General features: G+C 36.8%; 1 protein-coding gene across 1 annotated transcript in view; it reads left to right on the top strand.

The window, feature by feature from the left end:
* sv2ca (synaptic vesicle glycoprotein 2Ca) overlaps window positions 1-20,917 on the top strand; it is a 35,303-nt gene that overhangs the window by 12,862 nt on the left and 1,524 nt on the right. The window contains exons 3-12 of the mRNA XM_084115082.1: window positions 5,673-5,853; window positions 9,409-9,560; window positions 14,589-14,722; window positions 16,642-16,731; window positions 19,547-19,657; window positions 19,740-19,828; window positions 19,909-20,073; window positions 20,183-20,316; window positions 20,455-20,658; window positions 20,746-20,905. Of these exons, the coding sequence (XP_083971208.1) occupies window positions 5,673-5,853; window positions 9,409-9,560; window positions 14,589-14,722; window positions 16,642-16,731; window positions 19,547-19,657; window positions 19,740-19,828; window positions 19,909-20,073; window positions 20,183-20,316; window positions 20,455-20,658; window positions 20,746-20,905 (1,420 nt within the window). The remainder of the gene's footprint in view (window positions 1-5,672; window positions 5,854-9,408; window positions 9,561-14,588; window positions 14,723-16,641; window positions 16,732-19,546; window positions 19,658-19,739; window positions 19,829-19,908; window positions 20,074-20,182; window positions 20,317-20,454; window positions 20,659-20,745; window positions 20,906-20,917) is intronic.

The following is a 20,917-nucleotide window of genomic DNA, read 5'->3' on the forward strand; positions in this document are numbered from 1 at the left end:
ATTATAGTGAACATATTAGTAAACAAGTAACATTTTTTAACATGGTAACCATAACTTCCGACAAAATGCCATGCTTACTATGTAAAGGATAATCCACAGCTAACTGTGCATTAAACTTTAATGCATGACGTGGAGCAAAATTCACATTTTGAATGCCTCCGCAGAGTGCATTCTGAACGTTTAATGCACAGCTAGCCATGGATTATCCCACTTATATCATGGTCATTTACCAGCATTGACAAGTTAAAGCTTTCATTGATGTTTGCAGCACTAAATTTGACTGGAAGGGTTAGATCTAACTGCTTGTGTGAATTACCTGAGTCTTTGCAGCATCTCTGTCTACTAACAATTAAGCTGTGAGCTTAATTACTTCAAAAACAGCAACATTACCACCTCCTTGTTGAGTACGGTAATATAAAATAGCGATTCAGCAGAGAAGCTATTTTATTAATAAAAGTTGGTGTGCAGTGTTGATAACAAGTTTCTGTGCTCCTGAATGTTTCTGTGTGTGCTCAGTGCTATCTCCGATCTCTGCAAGTGATGTGTCTGTGTTTCAATGAAAGCAGCGCATTAATATAGAATGGTGATTAAACTGATTGGAACTACTTGTGCATTAAACGGTTTTAATGTGCACGTTCCAACCAGTCAGAATCGAGTATTCAGAACGACCATGGCATAAAGTTGTTGTAACTGACAGAGACCATAAGAGGTCATCATGGTGATGGCCAAAAATATGAAATGGCAAAGTTTCTCGGTGGAACGCAAAACTTTTGGTTTAGTAGCCATTACTGACATTAAAAAGGAATGAAACTAAGACTCATGAAGCTTCTTACACAGTTTGAAACATAACCTGTTTTAATCTTTTATGGCTTTTGAGAGGCAACACTAACTGCAGTAATTATGGTATTTTAAATTATGGACAGATGTTTTTGTGTCACTGTGCTTGAATGTGTTTTCACTTTCCATACAGTCTTTGCATTAAAGACGACATAAAATGGAAGTTGTGATAGTATTTTGTTCCGTATTGAAAAATGTATGGGACGTAATTTTTTTTCCATTGGGAATTGATTGGATCGTTGTATTATTGTGGTTTCTGAAAGTTATTTTGATTCAGCACATGAATTTAAGTAATGAATAATGTGCGCAGATAAATCATTCATAATAAATACTGCAATTTTCAATAAGAAAATAGGAATTGTCCATTTTAATTTCATAGTGACTTTAATGGAAAGGTTTTACAGTGTAGGTTATTGTTACTCCAGTAGGTGGTGACAATATCTTTATGAATCATTGAATCATTAATTTAATCCATTTGTTCAAAACACTGATGTGCTACTACTCTGATTTACATTGGCTTTGTTTGGAACTATTTTCATTAGCAGAGCAAAGACCAACAAAGTCATTTTGAATATTGTTTGTAAAATGTAAACCTGCATCCGGAATTGCATGCTTCCCTATAGTAGACGAAAAACAACACGTAGCAAAATAAGTACGTCCGAATTCACAGTACTCATAAAAGAGCAAGCATAAAGTCCCCGGATGACCTAATACTTCCGGGCGAATTTCTGAAGTGTGCATACGATGGATTTACTTTCCCATGAGGCCACGGGAGATGATTTGTGAATGACAGTGAAGCAACGCAACTGACGCTGGTAGGTCACATGATAATGGCATGGCAAATGTAGTACATCCGGATTACATTCATAGTACACACATTCATACTATATAGAACATACTTTTTTAGCAGTCGTAAAGTAATTACTTATTTAAAATAATTACCTACTCAAGAGGTATGTGATTTCAGACATAGCCTAATATTACCTTCTTGTTTTGAACTGTTGTATAAAAGCAATGTCTACTTACAATTACTAGATTGAATCGTCAGTAGCACAATGTCGCAGGTAATCCCAACAGGACTATTGCTGTGAGATATTTCTTAAATAATAGTAACTGTTAAAATCACAAGTATGGGATGTTTTCTAATGTGCGTTTCTCTGCAACTGTCATCCGTTCTTGACAGAGTCCATAGACAGGTCTCCATACACCATCACTCCCTGCTGTGTCATCAGCCTCAGTCTTCACTAAACTGCTTTCATACTCTGTATCACCTTTCTTGCACACTACAGATTCAGTAAGCCAAGACACAGGCAGACAGTTTTGATAGTTTGTTAAATTAATACTTTTTGTATTAATTGTTGCTGATATCACTGCATGCTTAAAGGGACCAAAGAAATTACTCACCCTAATGCTGTTCCAAACCTGGAAGATTTTTTTATTTGTGTGGAACATTTTGAATGGTGTAACTTTCATCGCCCAGAAGCCTACACAAAAAAAAAAACAGTTGCTACTCTGTCAGTGCTACAGTAAAATAATAGAAACCTAAAGATATATTTAAAATGGTAATCACAATAATTATGGCTGCCCTTCTTGCATTTACAATAGATTGGGATAAGAGTTTTGAAGGTAATAAATTATGCTTTTGGCATAAAACTTTAGGGTTAAAAATGGACCTAAAGGGGAAAAATAATAATAAATGTTTGACCTTTTTAAGTGAGCACCTTGCTGAAAAGCGCAATGCCTGGCATGATCTCTGGAGTCTTCATTATAAATAATGAACTTTTGGAGATAAATGTGTCTTTTATGCCTCTATGAGTTTGTATTATTATAAGAAATGTGAGACATGCATTTATCATACACACTTTCTGCTTTATTATTTAAAACAAAATGCATAATCACACAAGTCTTAAAGTAGTCAACTTCAAAAGTAAATCTATACTGGTCTTATACTGTACCAGCAAAGCAGTTTTACTGCACATTGTTAATTGCTGTGCTAGTTCTAAAGCAGCAGATTGTGTAAATGCTTGGTCACAGAGAAAGCTGCTGTATCAGATGAAAATTTACACTCTGAGTAATCAGCAAATCTCCAAAACGTTTTGTGCATTGCAACACATGGTCTGTATAAAAAGTGTCACTGCATCTCTGTACATATCTATTGTCCCTTCTGTCAAATACAACTGTATCCACCTGTTACTCACAATTTCTCTTTATCATTCTCTCTATGTCTGATAAGACAGCTAATAACCAGTCTTATGTAATATTTTTTAACTTCTCCCTTTTCTATGAATTATTGTATGTCTGCTACAAATATTTTATTTACTTTATTTATTTTTTTTTACCCATTATAAACCATTTTTATTAACATTTAAGCTCTTCCTTTTTTGCCCATGTATTGGAAAACAGGGATTTTTCTGCAAATAATAATCTATTTGACAAAACTAACGGTTATGTTCTGTTTATGGACTCTTAAGGCCAATTCACACTGCACAGTCAAACGGCAACAAACACCAACAAACAAGTTGGCCGTTGGATTTAGAATTTTATGAAAAATAACGTTTCATGTTCACACTTCCCCAACAAACACTGCAAACACTGATTGAACATGGTCAGTCATGGACGCCGACAGGGTTAACACGCTGATCTGAAAAATCAGATCAGTGTGTTTGTCTGTGCTGTGTGAATTGGCCTTTAGGCTGCTTCCAAAATCGCTACTCTCTTGAGTCGGTAGGCTAATTATTTTAAATAAGTCATTACTTTCCAACTGTACTTTCCAAAAAAGTACATTCTGTATTATGAATGTGTGTACTATGAATGTAATCCGTACTACATTTTCCATGTTGTCATTATCATGTAACCTACCAGCATCAGCTGTGTCGGGTCACCGCCATTCACAAATCCTCTCCTGTGGCCTCATGGGATAGTAAAGTGTCCATTGTATGCTCACTTCAGAATCTCACCAGAAGTATTATGTCATCCGGGTACTTTTTACCTATACCCTTTTATAAGTACTGTGAATTCAGACGTACTTCTTTTGTCACATACTGTTTTTCACCTACTATATAATAGGGAAGTATGTGATTTCGGATTCAGCCTTATGTTGTGTTTCCTTTGGTTCCTGTGTTTCCTTCCTGTTTTTAGTTCCTGTTTGCTTGGTTTCCTTGGTTTCTGATTAGGTCCTTTTTTACCATGGTTACTCATTGGTTATTTGATTATGTTCACATGGGTCTTGTTTGGTTTGATTAAGCCTGCGTATTTAAGCATATGTTAAAACGTTAAGCATATGAATAACATGCGCAACGCGCCACTGACTTTAAACTAGGTTTTTTCGGTCAGTGGCGGAATTGTTTTCTAAACCTGCAAAATAGCACCAGGGAACGTTTGCGCCGGAACACGCCTCCTCTTTGCGCTGCACCGCCCCAGGGAGCACAAGTGTATTTCTTAGTTAACCGATGTGCGTCTGTGGAGGGAAAAGTCCGCTGTGCGCGGGTGCAAAATAGGAATGATACATGCGTCGGTGTACAAAGTCAATTGCGCTGGGTGCAAGATAGGGCCCTAAGAGTGCTGCAGTTGGATCCTCCTCTCTCACTTCTTCCTTGTCTTGCCTGGACGTAACAATAATTTTTGGAAAAAAGGGAAGAGCATTGTTACATATATGTAAATGTATAGTATACTTTTATTTAGGCTAACCCAGTCTAACATTTATGTTGTGTTTCGTTTTCATTTTCAGTCAGTGCCATCTTCCGTTTTGCCTGAGTTCCTAGACATCGTTAGTTTCCTAGTTGTTCATTAATTCCTGCACCTGTTCTGTTTTACCTCGATTAGTTCTCCCTGTGTATTTATTCCCTGAGTTCTGTCTGTTGTTTGTCCGGTTTCGTTTTTATGTTTTTATTTTATGTGGTTGTTTTTAATTACTCTGTGTGATCTTCTGCGTGTTCCCGTTTGAATCTATTAAAGGCTGTTTTTGTTTGATTTCTCATTGCCTTGGACCCATTATCTTCATCATGCTTGTCTTCAACCCTGCATGCAGAAATACCCCATCAGCTAAGTGTGACTGTCATTTGAACTGCTTATACTCATCACTAACCTGTCTGACGATCTTCCAGATCACCATCAACCCTTTAATAAAGAACTGTTACTTTTACCTGCATGACTCCTCTTCTGTTCCGTGACACAATTAGATTATTTGTAGAAAATTCAGTCTGCTGAAGAGGAATAACATTTATTTGATTTTATTGTACCTGTAAAGCTGCACATTTTTTTTCTGTATTTAACATTTTATCTGCAGTATCCTAATGCTGTGCTCTAGATATGTAGGCATGTTATTACAATACACAGTCACTGCAGATCCTTTTCAGTTAAATCCTTTAGATGCTAATATTTTTGCACAGATGGAGTAAATGTTGAAAGTACAGCATATAGTAAAGCATGTTTGACAGTGATATCAGAAAGCTTCTGTAGAGAATTCTGAGATCACTAAAATCTGATACATTTTTAATGGCTATTTGTTTTTCCTTTGGACTACTTATGTAATCAGTTTTCACGGTCCCTTGTGCTAATAGCATCATCACAGAAAGTCTCCTGCATTTCACCTGGAAAACAACAAACAAAGTCCTCAGGTGAAAACATCAGTCAACTGAAAGTTTAAAGGAGTTCCTGTTCCAAGAAGCAGCATATAAATAATTTTGTTCTTATAAATCAGCAACGCAAACAAGAATGAAGGCAAAAACAAACTCTCCTGAATATGACAACTTCAGTCTGTGTGTTTCTCTGCCTGAGGTGTGTGTTCCTCCTGTTTCACTTTGTTCTTTTTTTTCCTCTCCTCTTATTCACTACAGGCAGCATTGTATATCTGGGAATGATGGTAGGGGCCTTCTTCTGGGGCGGCTTGGCCGACAAGTTGGGCAGACGGCAGTGTCTGCTCCTTTGTATGTCCATAAATGGCTTCTTCGCCTTCCTATCATCTTTTGTGCAGGGCTATGGCGTCTTCTTGCTTTGTCGCACAATAGCCGGCTTAGGGTGAGTCCGTTTCCTGCGTCTTCAACATTAAATTGACATTTAAGTTTGAAAAGTCCAAAATGTGGATCTTCATAAAGACTTTAGATTCTGTACATCACTACAATACAAGAAAATATCGATAAAAATATATACACCATTGTTTGAGGTCAGTATGATTTTTTTTCTTTAAGAAATGAATACTTTTATTCAAGGATCCTTTAAATTGATCAAAAGTGACAGTAAAAACTTTTACATTGTTACAAAAGATTTCTATTTAGAATAAATGTTGTTGTTTTACTTTCTATTCATTAAAGAATCCTGACAAAAAAATGATTACGGTTTCCACAAAAATATTAAGCAGCGGAACTGTTTTCAACATTGACAACAATAATAAATGTTTCTTGAGCAGCAAATCAGAATATTAGAATGATTTCTGAAGGATCATGTGATGCTGAAGACTGGAGTAATGATGCTGAAAATTCAGCTTTGCCATCACAGGGATAAATGACATTTTTGAAATGTATTTTAAATATAATAATATTTCACAATATTAGTACTTTACTGTATTTTTGATTAAATTAGAAAATAAATAAAGATGTATAAAGTGAGAAAATACTGTTTATGTAGATAGTTTATACTGATTGTAGATTGTATTTTTTATACCGTGATCATGCCTCAATATAGGCTATTTTTCGGAACATACATCCTACGGTGATTCTTCCGATGTTTGTAAAGTCTTCCACACACAACACTGAAAAATATCTCTGCCACGCCCATGTGTAAACAGACATATATGGAAATTATCAATTTAACACACTACCTAAATATAGTCTCCACCTGCACCTTGACATGTGTTTCTGGAAAGCGATTTTGGCTGGTATCATGAGAAACTATTCAATGGGCATCTTTCATCAACCCTCCTCTAAAACGAGAATGTCTCCCCTATTCTTTAGATAATATTCTTTTTCAGACAGACAATACATTACATCTGGCTGGATCAATAGCCTCTGCAGTGCTGCTTTCTTGGGTCTCTGATTTTCCATTGCTGGCGGACACTGTCTACTGGTCCATGGCTAAAGCACTTGTCTCTCTGATGATGGTGTTCTTGTGAATCTTTGAACACATTCAGCCTGTAATGACTTGCACTGAAGCCTGCGCCTCCTAATGAGCATTTCACAGGATGTTGTTGCTAATTAGGATGTCAATATGGGTACAATGATAAGTAGTATTATGTCTGTATAAAATAATATATGTTTCAGTTTTAATTTCATATTTCAAAAATAATACAGGATGAGGTCGCTGTCATACAGGTTTACAATTCGCAGTGTTAACCCAAACCTTCAACACAGAGATTTTGCTGATAAAGAAATCTTTGAATGGCCGTTTTTCGATAAATTTATAAAATAAAAAGAAGTCTCTTATGCTCACCAAGGATGCATTTACTGTATTTGATCAAAAATACAGTAAAGACAGTAATAATGTGAAAATTATTACAATTTACAACTGATTTCTTATTAAATATATTTTAAAATGTAATTTATTCCTGTGATGGTAAAGCTACATTTTCAGCCTCATTACTTACAGTCTTCATTGTCACATGATCCTTCAGAAATCATTATAATATGCTGATTTGGTAACATGTTGAAAACAGTTTGTATATATGTGGAAACAGTAATATATATATATATATATATATATATTCAGGATTCTTTGATGAATAGAAAGTTCAAAAGAACAGCATTTTTTATATAGATTTTTTTTTTTTTTTTTACAAAGTAAAAGTCTCAAAATCTTATTGACTTTTAAAATGGTAGTATCAGAAAAGGTCGGTAAAGTCCAGATTTAAATAATCTTTGATTCTTTTAAATGCTAACATTTTGGAAGTTTCTGGTTTACATTGGATTTCAGTGTCTTTCCTTCAAATATTGATCTGAAGAAGAAACCGGGGACTAATTAACGCAGTAGTAGCAATTAAATGAAATCTCACAGACAAGACTTATTTTGTTTTTCTTGTGTGGACACAGAGTAGTCTTTAATTACATCAAGTCTATTGCTTTACACATGTAGTGTTTTTCTGATTGATCGTCAAATCAAATGAAAAATTTCTCAAGATTTAAAATATCTATCTAAAAGATTAATGATTTACAATTGACTAAGGGAGGAGTGCTCCTCAAAGCCCTCAGTAGATTCTTTTTAGCAGTTAAAGCTAATTTTTCACATTTTTCATTGTAATGTTTCAGTTTTAAATATTTGTTTGCCTATCCTAGCTTAATGTGTAGTACAAGCCATTTTTAGGTTGATTTCCCTAAAAGTGTAACATTATTATAAAAAAAAAAGAAGGTTTTGGAAACCATCTTGAAATTTTTGCAATTCAGTTTGATGACGGTGGCAACACAGAAATTACACACTTACAGTTTTTCTCGATTGCTAACACACTATAACTGATTCAGCTGGCACAGTTTCCCAAACCATTCATTCAGTTCTCAAAACAAAGACACATTTCACCTGTTTTTGCACACATACCAGTTTTCTTAACAAATTCTACACAAAAATGCTTTCATTTTACACAGGCTTATCCTCATTCAGAAAACAAACACATAATATAATTAGCTCAGGCATCACAATGTGTACTGAAGTAAGACAAATTCCTCCTTGTGTAAACATCACATAGCAAAACTGATGACACATCAGAATCTCAGGATAATATAAATACTGTAGGAGCACAAGTGATTGTGCTTTAGAAAATGCATCCTAACACTGGAGAGAGAGCTGAAAGAATCATCTACAGGGATTTTATATTACTTATTCATACAGTGAAATTACAGTACACAGAAACAGTACTTTCGATGAGGGAAATTTCCCTTTGTACAGTGAACTTTGTATACCATCAAACTCGTGATTGTCAAATTCATTTTTAGCCAAATATTTTTTTCATGTTCTGTATTTTTGCAAAACTGAGAAATGACTGCCTAGGGATAGGGAAGGTACATGAGAAAGAGAATGTCTGCTTTACAGAAGTGCAATGTAAATAAACTTTTCTTTAAGCTCATTGTTGTACAGTATTTTGCTGAATCTGGACCCCTCTGTTCATGTTGCATACTGTAATAGACATTGAGCTGCAAAATATTTCCTGAAACCCAAAAAGAGGTTTTTGCTACAGTGGTATGAGTTGATCTCATTAGTGTTCCCTGGAGAGGAAAGCAGTCTGTGTATTTGTTAGGTTTTTGTGTGTCTTCTGAGACCAAAGTTTAATTCTGACACGAGAATATGGTTTTGACTAAAATATTAGATTTTTTGTGTGAGGTTTGTGCAAGTTGGTGTGCAGTTTTAAGAATGTGTTTATAGGTGTGAGAAAATGGTAAATTGCTCCATGAATTGTGTTAGCAATTGAGAAAAACTGTAAACACAATGTAAAAAGGTCCACAGATACACACTTGTTATTGTGTTTCAAAATTATTCAAATGGGAAGTACATAAAAAAGAAAACAGCTGTCTTAATTCGCTGAGCACTTATACCCTCTGCACTGGCCTTGAGGTTGTGCTTCTCTGCTTTATTCTTCCTTCTCTTGTCCTTCAGGATTGGTGGAGCGGTGCCCATCGTCTTCTCATACTTTGCTGAGGTGTTAGCAAGAGAGAAGCGTGGAGAACATCTGAGCTGGCTTTGCATGTTCTGGATGATAGGGGAGATTTATGCCTCTGCCATGGCCTGGGCCATCATACCTCACTACGGTAAGAGAACCAGATCATGTACTTCAAAAATGTTAATTTATTAGTGAAATGTAATAATATTACACTATTAAATAAAACAAATAATATTTAAAATGATGACCTTTTTCAGTAAGGAGGCATTAAACTGATAAAAAGGTGACAGTAAAGGTTTTTACATTGTTACAAAAGATTTATATTTGAAATAAATGCCGTTCTTTTGAACTTTATATTCATCAAAGGATCATGAATTTATTGAGAAATGTGAAATATATATATATATATATACAGTATATATCACTGCTTCCACATATAAATTACAGCACAACTGTTTTCAACATTGATACAAATAAGAAATGTTTATTGAGCACCAAATCAGCATCATGTGACACTAAAAGATGATGCTGAAAAGTCAGCTTTTCCATTGCATGAATATGCATTTTAAAATATATGAAAATAAAAAAAGGTTATTTTAAATTTATTGTAGTTTTGATCAAAATGCATCTTTGGTAAGCATAAAAGACTTCTGTCAAAAACATTAAAAATCCTACCGTCCCCAAACCTTTGAACAGTAATGTTTGATCGAGTTTTACATGGCATTTACAAGGTATTTTAAAGAACACTGTGGCATTATCATAATACATGTACAAATACTATGGCACTACGACTGTACATGTCCAAAAATCATGTCCAAAAAACTATGATAATACCTGTTTTCATTTCCATTTACAGTTTTCTTTTCTTTTTTACAATCACTAGGACACATTTCTCAATGCTTAGGTCACTTTTTCAAAACTCTTCTCACAGTTTTCCTAACCAACTTTCAACTTGTCATAGCAGTTAATTTCACACTCAAAATGCACTAAAACTACCAAATCACTTCAAATCAAGTCTCAATCAACACTGGAAAAGGTTGTCAACCAACAAACTCACACTGTCACTCATAAAACAATGACTTAAAACCACTAACAACAGGCAGCATTATATAATGATTGCTTTTGTAAAATTTCCTTACAAAACAAGAATGACACTCTCTGCTGTTTAGAGTTCACTACAGTATGTAACTTAGTCCATGTTTACATTACAAAATTATACTTAAGCTTTCATCTTTTGTATAGATGGTAAAGAAATCGAAAGACTAAAACCTGTGTAGGAGTTCAGCTGCATCGACTTGTTTCGATTGTACTTTTTGCATTCGTAATATAATTGAATATGGTATTACTGTAGAACTGTTGCAAATAGCTGTCTTATTCAATTTTGTATTATGTTAGGTTTTGAACTTAAGTTTAACAGTTTTCAGTTTTAACAGTTCAAGTATTGAGAAATCAGAAATGTGTTCTAGCGATTGTATAAACCTGTAAATCAAGTATCACATGACACAGGTAGACAGACAGTCCGATTACAACAAGGTACTCGGCAAGCTTAGGTCAAGGTGTCTGCTTTTCCTCCGCCGCGTGTGGGCTGTCCTCTCACAGATAGGGACGACTGAGGGAGCGGAGAACAGCAGAGCTTTAGGTTAAGTGATTAATGTAGAAACAGAGCACTGCAGGGATATTTAAAGGATGAAGTGGCTCCTGTGGGGGAAGGCATAGCCCAATGATTTATGAGAACCTCTACTCTGGAAATAAGCTGCACTCATCAGTAGCAAAATGATGGAATAGAGGGGAAGGGGTGGAGGAAAGGAGCTGAATGGATATGGTGATATGATACACCTATTTAAGGGGGGGGGGGGGGCTCTGTTTTGTTCTTTGAGATCATAATGAGGTTTTTCTCCTTGCCTTGTGAAACAAAGCGAAAGGGGTGCTTGATTTATGAATGGCCCTCGGTGGAGCCCGGGCTGGGGACAAGCTGTCAAACACAGTGTCTAGGAGAGTATTAGGGAGTCTGTTATAGTCTGTATGCCGGGAATCAATGGGAAACAATCATAGGCCCAGTAAATTGGGAGTCTGAGTGTGTCTGTTGGGGAGGGGGGGACTCTGTGCCTGAAAAAAAACCCACATGTGGTGACTGAAGTGTTTCCAGTAAAGTGTGCCATATGTATCAGATGTTCAGCCAACGGTCCGTGGGAGTGACGTCTGAGGCTGAGACAAGGGAACGGGGGACTTGCTTCCCTGAACTTGAACTTTGTTGCATACACCACCTCTTTTAATCATATTGAAATTTCATTCGGATCAAGCAGTCTCATTGATTGGGGTAAGGGGGGTTACATAAAGGCTTTTCTATCCGACTGAGCCATCACTCCAATTTTAAATAGATTATTATTTCATTGCACTGTGACATGGCACTTCTCCTGAAGAGGCTTCACAATTTGAGGTATCATTCATGTTTGTTGTGCAGACAGTCTGGGAGTTACACACTGAAGTATAATATGGTGTGGCATTTGTTTAAATCTCTGAATCAAATAGTAAAAATATGCCTTAGCAAGCACTACTAATAATAAATGGAATATAAATGCAAATATGTGAGTCACTATGTGTGCACTATGGGTAATACATCAGTTGCCTGACACTTTTAAAAGCTCTTTTGTTATTTGTCACTCAGTTCGTACATCCATACACAAACGAGTTGCCTTCAAGCAAGTGTACATAAACACATTTTACATCGTCAGCTCCCTTCTAAGGCAGCATTGCATGTAAAACAGCCTCATAAGTGATTTATTTATCACAAATCAAAAGAGATTTGAAACACAACAGTTTGATGTTCGCAAGTTGCTAAGCTAACAAAAGAATATGCTAATATGAGTAAAAGATAATACAAACACATTAGCACACAAATATTAGGTCAAATTCATTTTTGAAAGAAGTATTGAATGAACATTTCATCTTAGACTTGTGCTGAATTCAGTACGCACTCTTACGTTTTTTACCATATCTTAGTAAAAATAGTAATAGCATTTTTTCACTGAGCTTGTCGCAGTGAATTTCTTCACAAAGGATACATGCCAACATGAAGTTTCAGTGCCTCTGGAGTCAGCATGCTAGGGTTTGTAACAGAGCAAAAGTGTGAATGTACATAGAATTGATTTTTTTCCATTTTTACTTTCACTCAGTTTGTGTGTTTGTGAGTGTGTCGTTTTATTTGCATTGAAGCCGGCCATAGTAGAGCCGCTGGCAAGTCACTGTACATGAGTTCAAACGCGTAGGTTTACTATCTGCTGACTCAGTCACTCGTTTCCAGTCAATTACGCACATAATCTGTGTAATGAGATTTCCAATGACATGGCGAAACATTAACCCTCTGGGCTTGCCTGTTGCCGCAATCACATCTTGTGTAATGTTACCGTCATAATTTACCACAGGTCCTCACAGAGATGCACAAATGAACACACACATTGAGTGACTGGTTTTACCATGCTGTATTTCTAGAGTGTCTTTCACTCCGGTACAGACATAAACCATTATTTATACCACAATCTTCTGTAAACCACCATCATCAGCTGTAAACTCATGATTTTATATTTACTTTGCATATTATACAATTTTATGTTACCCATATTTAATGTAGTTTGGGTTTTTCTTTTACTTTGTGCTGTTATGTTAGTGACTTATAGGAATGTGGGCATGTTGGCATCTGTTTAGTTTGCCTAGCATCTGCCAAATGACAGCTAAATTTGATCTAAAATACCACAGTGTTTATTTAGACATATGGTATTTAATGTCTACAAACATTCTCCTGGGTCCTTGTGATGGGGCGGGGGGGTTGGGGGGCATAAGAAATTGGCAGAGGGCATCCACCCATAAAAACTTTATTAAAAACTTTTTTTATGATCTTATTTGAATCATGCATAAAACATAAATAATTCATTTAATGGCCACTTAGTGTTTGAAGCAATAAAAGGTACTTTCTGCCTTTCAATGGGACATTTCAACTTTAATGACATCATTAGCACCCCACACAGTTTTACAGCTCAGCGCATCAGACATTACTGTAAAGAAAAAGATACATATGGTGGAGTAGAAAAAGCACCACTTAAACTGTAAAGTAATGAGACAAAAACATTTTCAGCTTAGGAGTCCATGACAGTCTTAAAGCTGCTTTACTTGATTTCAGAAACTTGCGTGACACCACTTAAATTTAGAAATGTGGAATAGTTTTGGATAAGTGTGTATGTTGATTGGTCCTTTTATATAAATGCATATTATAACAGAACTGTGCAATCCTGTTGCTCAGTGGTCTCTCTGTTCTCTTCTAGCCTACATATTATGATGAATATCATGCTCCATACACTTAACCAAAACATTACTGTCTTGCCATGTAGATAAACGCAAGATAGTGTAAATGAAGCGATTCGATTTTCTACCGTTTCTAAATTATTTCTGCACACCGAATGTCCATGAAAATGTGTCTGGTTGGAGGTGTGTGTATATATACATTATATATTATATATACATTAAACCGTCCCTTTTATTATTGAATATTGTATTCATTTATTAGGTTTTTAAGATATTTGAGGCCTTAAAATAAACATTTGTTGATAAAGGCAATGCTGGTGTAGGTTTTTTTCCATATTTAAATTTTGATTTTAGTTTTAGTCATTTTTTGGTGCTTTTGTAATTTTTGTTCATTTTTAAAAATATTTTCATGTAGTATTTTAAATAATATAATATTTGTATATTTTTTAGTTTTACATTAATAATTATTTCAGTTATTTGCGAATTCAACATTCTCATTCAATTTTTTTTAAGTTTAAGGTTTTTGTCTAATATTTATATTTTATTTTTATTTCAGCTTTATTTAAATAAACAAAAACTAACTAACTAAAATCAGGACTGCATTATAAAAGGAAACCCATTCTGTTACACATATTAATTCTGATGGTTTTCAGTTCAAAAGACAAACACATTAGATTCACTATTTGTGTAATCAGTCAGCGTTTGACAAATGAAATGGATGTATTCACACAGACCATAATCACTGTGACATGCCAGCAGTTATTGACAAATGTTGCCAGTTCAAATCCTACAGGCTTACGCCTTGAAGTGCTACCAGCCTAGCCCTTTTCTGTGCTGGATCAATAACATGAAAAATTGTTTGATGTTTTTTTTTTTTTAGGCTGGAGTTTCAGTATGGGCTCAGCTTATCAGTTCCACAGCTGGAGGGTGTTTGTGGTGGTATGCGCTCTTCCCTGCCTCTGTGCCGTGGTGGCTTTAATGTTCATGCCGGAGAGCCCGAGGTTCTACTTGGAGGTAAGTAGAACATTTTCGTTATAGTTTTGGTGTGGACTTCGCTATTCTTTTACATTTAGAATGATTTTTAGAACTATATCTTTATCGTTATCGTCAGTGTTGGGGACAGTTACTTTTAAAAGTAATGCATTACCAGGGGTGCACATACAGTAACTGGTGTGCATGTGCGCATGCGTGGTAAAAATAAACTATGCGCAGTACCAACATTTTGGGCATTTTTGGGACAGGGACACGCTTACTTACTGTAGTAGGATTTTTCTCCATCTCTGGTAAGATAGCAATCACTATGATAAGTGTGTGTTCAATAATTATTAGGGGTGCGACGGATCGCAGTTGATCCGTGATCCGTACAGAACAGGCCCCATGGTTCGGCACACATGTGATTTGCGGATTAACTGCTAAGTTTAACCATCATAGAGTGAAAGTTTATCATTTGAACGGTTTGTCTTGCCAATTTACTAATTGAAACGATTTTAAACGTGGAAGAAGAGGCGCAAATCTGGACTCGCGCACACACCCGAAGCGCGCGCACGCAGAGAGATAGGCGCGTTTCAGACAGTGCTCGAACACCGAATTGATTCCTCATTCGCGTTTACTTGGGTTTGAACCGACACACACAAAATGATGTCAAAATACCCATCTCGGCAAGTATTCTCTTGGTTACGACATAAGTGAACAGTTGAGAAAGAAACCGGATGTATGTCAGTATATTCGGTCCGTGCATTCGGTCATGAAGTGACAGCAGCCTAATATTCCTGCTGTTGTCTGTGCCATTAATGTTGATAAAATAAAAAACATCATCATCATCATCTACCATGTTCCAGAGAAAAGAAGAAGTCAGGAGGAAAGTGATGATGACAGGTTGAAAAGTAAAGTGTGAGTACCAAGCAGCATCTCCAGGTGCTCCCTTGAGAACCAGACCCAAAAAGTGATGTGGACCCCTGTGCATTACAATATAATTGTGCTACTTAGTTCATTTTTATGGAAAGTAATGCATTATGTTACTTTTGCGTTACTTTTTCTTATCTGGGCTGGGCTGTTTGTCTGTATTTTTAAACAAAAAGTTATTTTTTGGCAAATGTAAAGGCCCTTTCACACCAAAAGTCAAAAGATGAATAATGCATAATGCAAATGCCCACCTGTACAGTAGAGAGCACAGCTCAAACAAACCTTTCAGCTGTGCTGCCATTCTAAATTGCAGAAGAATAGGTATGATGCAGGTGAAGAAAGTTCAAAAATCTTTGAAAAAACACAAAATGTGATGTTTATCTAGTCATTTTGCTTATTAGTATGGTTGAATTGGATCATTATAGGTCAGCAGCAAAGACATTGCTTAATAAAGTGAGATTAAATACATAAAGTGTATTCTTTAACATAAATTACTGCAGATTTGCATAATATTCTCAGTTTGCATTTTACTGTTTTTATTCCTTTTGAGAATACTGAATGTTTTTGTGCAAGTGAGATGAGTAAATGCATGCTCACATTTAGTCTTGTACTACAATAGCCATCAAGTTTACACATCGCACACAACGCCTCTGCACCTTACTCCCAATTTCTCTCAACATGGGGGCAGGAGAGGTTTCAGTCAATAAATGGGATAACTATATAACTTGCTTTACTTGTTTAAAAAAGTAACTCAGATATGTTGTTATAAATTGAGCTACTGTTTTATTGCTAACTGCATGTTTACAAGAACATCAATTCAGTTTATATGATTCGAATGCCTTGAAAATCTGAGGAAACAGCCTGACTTCAGGGAACACGACTCTCTTTGAAGCTAATGACGCGTGCTTGTCGTGACTCCCTGCGCCCCTCTCCCGGGCCTGCTGTGGCAATGGAGGTGGGCGGCTGTCATCTAGCGCTCCGGTTTCCACTTAATCCAGTTAATCTCTTAGGGATTTTTCTTATCCTTTCAGGTGGGGAAGCACGACGAGGCCTGGATGATCCTCAAGCAGATTCATGACACAAACATGCGAGCGCGTGGACAGCCCGAGAAAGTCTTTACCGTGAGTCGATTCCCTCACTGCACTAACTTTAAGCTGCTTAGAGCACCAACTATGCTTTAAAGTTGCATAAATTCATGAATGATTGTCTCATCCTGCCCTGTATGTGGGCTTCATGGATGTTTTCGGTGTCATTTACTGAGCTTCAGAAATAGAGACAGATTGCAGACTGCATCAAGGCTTTGTGAGCAGCCCAATGATGAAGATCAAGCTGTCACATAATTTTTACACTTTTATACCTTCTTAAACATATTCTTTCTTTTTTCTATTACAGTGGTCTTAAAGAGCATCTTGCAGGTTAGAAGACCCAACAAGTCAATGTATAGAAAAATAATGTAGGAACTAGATTTTCTTTAAAAAAAAATTATAAATATGCTACAGTGGCTTCTGGAGTCGTTTTTGTGAGAAAATTTTACTTCCGCATCTGAAAATGGGCGTGACGGGCGTGACGTAGCACGAGGGAGAGCGGTCGATTCAAACAACAGGGAAAAGTGGATCGCAATGACATTTCGGACGCTGAGGAAATTGTTGACGGACCACAGCCATACAATTATGAGCCTGCTAGGCTGCCAAGAGAGCAGGGACAGGCCAGGATTAATGTTAGACAGAACATATTGGAACTTACAATAACAGAAACTAAGCTTTGATCAGGCGTTTGTCATGCTCATTAATATCCGCCCAGACTAACGTTACGTGATATAACTTAGCGGTTTCTCATCGAGAGACAGAGAGATATTTATTCCTGATACATTTTTTGTTCCATAGGTGCTTGTGTGGGAAATGTGATGTTTACAGCTGAGGAAAGTCAGTGTTGCAGGGAGGTGGATGCATACTGGGCCTTAGTGGAAAATGCCAAACTTACATGGTTGCAGTTAGTGTTACTACAGTAAAGCCATGGTGAATGTTGCTGATCTGTGGACACTGGATAGTTCGTTCATTCATTGCACAATGTTTATTCCTGGTTTCCACGTCAGCGCTGTTTGATCCGTTAATAACGGAGAAATGTGAATATTTCTCACTAGATCTCGCAGCGATGTTATTACTTCTGTGGCGAATTCAAATGCTTTATTTACTGGATCTCGCAGTTACAGTGTTGCTTGATCAGGCTCGCGCTGCACTGGTCCAAACTGATAAACGGTCCACACAAACACAACAACGAGTAGCTCAGTTTCGTTCCGCTTACATTGCGTTTGCCAGTTGATGTTGTGCTCGCGCCTATATCCGGCGGGAGAACCCGAAGATGCGTGCACTGAAGGAACCGCACCAGCTCTGAGTCTCACCCGGTTCTTACTTCGGTATCCCATGTTGAACTCCATCATATCGCCGGGACGATAGCCTAATCCTCCGATCTGAAGTGAACGCTACACACGACCGCGTTTTCCGAAGCCGACGCGGAAGAGAAATCCCGTCTCTTCACCTGCACAAACCGCACCCAGGCACGAAAGATAGCACCGTCCTTTTTCTTGTTAGGAAACCGGTGTACTCGGATGTCCTGACAGGCTGGAGTTTTTGCAAGCTCCACAAACACAAAAATTTACCATGACGATGATAAATTGAAATACAAAAACTACTGAAAACACACTGACTCACGACCGCTCTTACTGAATACCAACCTATTCTGCACTGAGCTGCGGCAGAGCACAGCACACGTCTCCCTCGTGTGACGTAAAATGACGCGATGTTGAAAAAAAGCGGGTTGTACGAGCAGGCAAAGAAACCATAGATATCATATATAAAGGCTAGATGTCTCGTGCGCGCTGCTGGCCAATGGAGGTCGACGTCCGCACGTGGCGGCCATCTTGCGGCAGTGCGCTCGCTCACTCGTTTAATGGTGCAAATACTTTTAAATAACCATAACTTGCCCAATTTTCTACCGATTTTCAAACGGTTTGGTTTGTTATAAACGTCAGAGATGTAGTTATGACACTACATACATACACTGCATACATATGAAAAATTATAACATACATGTTCAAGCATTCGGAATTATAGCCACGTTAATAACGTTTGTAAGAAACCAAACCGTTTGTAAATCCGTCAATATTTCAGCGAGATATGAGGATTTGTGTGCATGCTGATCACTCACCTTAATGCACAGAGCACTGACATAAGATGGCCGAACGGTGATGCCGGAAGTGACTGCGCCATAAGACATCTAGCGTTTATATATGATGTCTATGAAAGAAACGCTCACTTTATCTACTAAATTGGTGTCCTTATGTCGTTTTAAAACATTTTAAATCCTGCATTATCTTTTCATATGGTATTTTCATACACGGTTATATATTCATTTAGATTTTTTTTTACATGCAAGATGCTCTTTAAAACGTATTTGGATACTTAAAAGAATAGTTCACTTAAAAATTAAAATTCTGTCATTATTTACTCACCCTCAAGTTGTTTCAAACCTGTATGAATTTCTTTCTTCTGCTGAACACAAAGGAAGATGTTTTAAAGAATGTCGGTAACCAGACAGTTGATGGACCCCATTGACTTCTATAGAAAAAAAATACTATGGAAGTCAATGGGGTCCATCAACTGTTTGGTTACCAACATTCTTTAAAATATAATCTTTTGTGTTCAATAGAAGAAATAAACTAATACAGGTTTGAAACAACTTGAGGGTGAGTAAATAATGACAGAATTTTCATTTTTAAGTGAACTATTCCTTTAAGTATCCAAATACGTTGTAAGACCACTGTAATAGAAAAAAAGAAAGAATATGTTTAAGAAGGTATAAAAGTGTAAAATTTATGTGACAGCTTGATCTTCATCATAGAATAAAGCCCATATGCCTTAGTCTTGATTCTTTTTGTAGGTGAACAGAATTAAGATCCCAAAGCATATTGATGAGTTTGTGGAGATGCAGAATGAATCCGGCAACTCTTTCTCAAAAGCGATCTTCAGAATAAAGACTGAGCTTCATGGGGTGAGATTCACAATACATTACAGGATATTTGTGATATTTTTTATGATACAAATGAAAATAATTCATTTTTCTGTCCTTCCAGATTTGGTTGAACTTCTTGAAGTGTTTTAATTATCCACTGAAAGACATTACAGTGAAACTTGCTATTGTGTGGCTTACACTGTCATTTGGGTAAGACCTTCCTTTTTGTGTCACCCATCCATCCATCCATCCATCCATCCAGTCTTTAAAGAACTCCAATACTTCTGCAGGTATTATGGTTTATCTGTGTGGTTCCCTGACGTCATCAAGCACCTTCAGGCTGATGAATACGCCTCCAAAGTACAAAGGCATAACAGCGAACGCATTGAAGACTTCACCTTCAATTTCACCCTCGAGAACCAGATACACACTAATAGCTTATTTATAAATGACAGGTGACTTATTCAAATGCTTATGTCACAGCAATCTTAATCCTAAATCTTATTTTGTGTATGCCTGCATATTATTACACACTGTAATTCATTTCCTATATTTGTTACTCAGGTTCTTAAGTATGAAATTCAAGTCCGTCACTTTCATCAATTCCACCTTTGAAAACTGCTTTTTTAAGCATGTGACATCAGTGGGATCTTTCTTTCGAGACTGCACATTTATTGATGCTGTCTTCTACAACACTGGTAAAATTGACATTTCTTTTTGAATGCAAAACAGACCACTTTTCTGCCTTTTACCACTTTGCTACATGTCTGTGCATACTTAACCATCACTTTCTACTGTGGTTTAAATCTCATGAAATGAATTCATTCATTTGACAGATATTGACGATTCCAAACTGATAAATACAGACGTCATAAACGGCACATTCTACCACAACAAAACAGGCTGTCAAATGACGTTTGAGGATGATTATAGTGCATACTGGGTCTACTTTGTCAATTTCTTGGGAACACTGGCTGTTCTGCCTGGCAACATTGTGTCTGCACTTCTCATGGACAAAATTGGACGCTTGTCTATGTTAGGTGAGACAGAAAAGTTTATGCAAAATATATGAGATTTACACAATTGTGTGAAAGAATAGTGTGTAAGTATTTAGTTTGTTTTGTCAGGGTTTTCCATGATCCTGTCTGGTATCAGCTGCTTCTTCCTGTGGTTTGGCACCAGTGAGTCAATGATGATTGGGATGTTGTGCCTGTACAATGGGCTGAGTATCTCTGCCTGGAACTCCCTGGACGTTGTGACAGTAGAGCTGTTCCCTACGGACAGAAGGTGGGCTTGTTC

This window comes from Abramis brama, assembly GCF_963993115.1.
Source record: "Abramis brama genome assembly, chromosome: 5".
In the NCBI taxonomy this organism is placed as follows: domain Eukaryota; kingdom Metazoa; phylum Chordata; class Actinopteri; order Cypriniformes; family Leuciscidae; genus Abramis; species Abramis brama.